This window comes from Plasmopara halstedii (genome assembly GCF_900000015.1).
Source record: "Plasmopara halstedii genome assembly, contig: Scaffold_555, whole genome shotgun sequence".
Lineage (NCBI taxonomy): Eukaryota > Oomycota > Peronosporomycetes > Peronosporales > Peronosporaceae > Plasmopara > Plasmopara halstedii.
Genome location: NW_020187475.1, coordinates 1172833 through 1175477, shown reverse-complemented (window position 1 = coordinate 1175477; position 2645 = coordinate 1172833). Strand labels below are relative to the sequence as shown.

At 39.8% G+C, this 2645-nt stretch overlaps 1 protein-coding gene across 1 annotated transcript; it reads right to left on the bottom strand.

Annotated features, from left to right (window-relative positions):
- Window positions 1–925: 925 nt before the first annotated feature.
- PHALS_11756 (uncharacterized protein) lies at window positions 926–2563 on the bottom strand (the record flags this gene model as incomplete). Its single annotated transcript, XM_024727172.1, has 1 exon — window positions 926–2563. The coding sequence occupies one exon, from the start codon at window positions 2561–2563 to the stop codon at window positions 926–928; it is 1638 nt and encodes a 545-aa protein (XP_024577775.1).
- Between the last annotated feature and the right edge of the window lie 82 nt (window positions 2564–2645).

Below are 2645 nucleotides of genomic sequence, written 5' to 3'. Positions count from 1 at the left end.
ATGCTGATTACGGACATAATGGTAGTCGCTCATTGGTCTAGATAGATAAGTTTACATTGAAGATCAGGATCTAGAAAGACAGGCTTAGAGGTAGCACAGAGTAGCGAACTAAGGACCTAAATATATTCACTTCGGTTTTTGCCATCTTATCAACACATCTTATCAACACGCAGCAAAGTACCGTAATGAAGTACCATATTTAACAATATGGAGTGATTTTACGCCGAGGTACTGACGCAATTTAACAAGATCGGGCTCTAATTGTATTGACAGTAAGTATTCTTCAAGTACCACTGCTTAATTTCAAAGGTACGTTAAAGCTCTTTGTTAAAATCAAGGGTAAAGTACTCATCATCATATTAAAATATGCAGCTTTAATAGGTATATTACACATTACATACTAATTCAAAAGAAAAAAAACTGTCTTATTCGACAAAACAAATTCTGTGCAATAAAACTCCAGAAAATTTAAGATAGAAGAAATTCGTACCTGATTTAAATCTGCTTCTAACATTTTCGCAAGTGGCTCATATTCGCTTTGTTTCCTTCTTCTATCAATTGCGGATTTGAGATTCATACTTGGAGCGAAGAACCTTACACATCTCGCTAATTGCGCTCTGTTTGTACTGAATCGTCATGTATCTCATCCAACTCCTTGCCAAAGGATCATTAAAGGAAAACCATTTCAACTCGAGGGTGTCCAGCAATTCATTGTCCAGGCCAGAGTTCCATTCCTGATTATGGCAAGCTCGATACTTCTCGCATAGTCTCTCAATTTAACATCATCAGGTCCTAAAGAATTACATAACTGAATAATCTGCTTTTCATATGATCAATCCGCAATATGGACAACACGGACGTGACTTCAGCATCTGGTAAAACGCCTCTCGAATACAGGAGTCGAAAATATGGACTTCAGCATCTCCTATAACTGTGACATATCAAATTGTGACCAACGCTTGTATACTACCAAATCATTGAAAACATTTTTCGTGAAATTGTCACGATCTTGGCCGATCACTTCACCAATTCGTTTGCTGTTGATCTTTTGCAGTTTCAACCTGCGGTCTAGGACTTCTAAGGCTTCTTTTCTATTTTTTGTTTCCATGGAAAAATACCATTTCTGCACGCTCAAATCGTCAAGAATGTCAAAAAGACCTTCCATGTTCTTGCTGAGCTGAGTAAAAAGAAATTCACCTTCTAAAATCTCACCAAACGAAGAATGCTCCCCACTCTTCAAATTATTGATGAGTTCGAGCACTGATTTTTTAAGAGATTTGTAAGAATCTTTTACATACTCAACATCCGCACCTTTGGCGATGAAGTCCATCAGTGCTTCTTTAAAGTGATCGCCAAAAGCCAATTTGTCGTCTTCAAACTTAGTAGTTGGAATGGAGGCCACGAATTTTTTATTGTCAGATTTCGCCAATGTCGTCAACATAACTTCAGCCCTTTTTTCTGGTCTGGAGAACATTATCTCCATTTGTTCCAACCACTTTTGGAACTGGTCGCTGTTGAAAATGTCCGTCTCTACCTTGTCAAGTCCGACATTCTTGAGAAGTGCAAAAGCTGAAGCCTCGTTATAGCTTAGACCGGGAGTCAACGAAATAACTGGCTTGCTTATAACCTTGTGTTGAGAAGAAAATGTCTGCACTGGTTGTACATTATCAACGTTACCCACTTTTTTCTTGCTGTTGCTGATGAGATCACCATTGTCTAAATGTTCTAATCGATCAGCAATGGTCTTTGACTCCTCGTCTTCCTTCAGTCGTACAATGAGAGCAAGCAGTGCTTCTTCAAGACGATCAGCAATAGGATCAAACTCTGCATTTCCCTTAGCATTGGCGATATAGTTCTTAAGTGCGACTTCAAAGTGATCGCCAAAAGACAATTTGCCGTCTTTGAGCTCAGTAGTCGGAATGGACTTGGCCAGTTTTTCCAAGTAAAGTTTCGCCAATGTCGTCAACATGATACTAGCACCTTCGTCTTTTTCAAATGGGAAGTGAGACTTAATTTGGTTCGACCAGACTCTGAACTTTTGGCTGTTGAAGATATCCGTGTCCACTTTGTCAAGTCCGACATCCTTTAACAAACGAAATGCTGCTTTTTCATGTTGGTTAAGGTTGAAAATCAACGGATTATACGGCTTGATAATTACCTTTGGTTGAGAGGACAAATTCTGCACTGGTTGTACATTAACAAGTCTCTCTTTGTTTTTGCTGATGCCAGCACCACGGACTCTGCTTTCTAGTCGCTCACTAATTAACCTTGAGCTGTCGTCTGCCTTCAGTTTTCCAATAAGCTTCAGCAGTGATTCTTCAAGACGATCAGCAAACAGCTCGGATTTCTCATTACCCTTAGCAATGACGAGATAGTTTATCAGCGCGACTTCGAATAGATCACCAACAGCTAATTTGCCGTCGACAACTTTGGTTTTGGGAATGGACTCGACCAATTGGACCTCGTGTTTTTGTTGCCAATATCGACACCATATAACCAGCGGCCTCTTTTGGATTATCAGGGAAGGCATCCGTAAAGTATTTCGACCACTTTTGGAACTCATGACTGTTGAAGAGATCCTTCACCTTGTAAGCATGCACTTTGATAAAGAGCTTGTTGCCTGCTGACTCTATGTCAGAGGAATG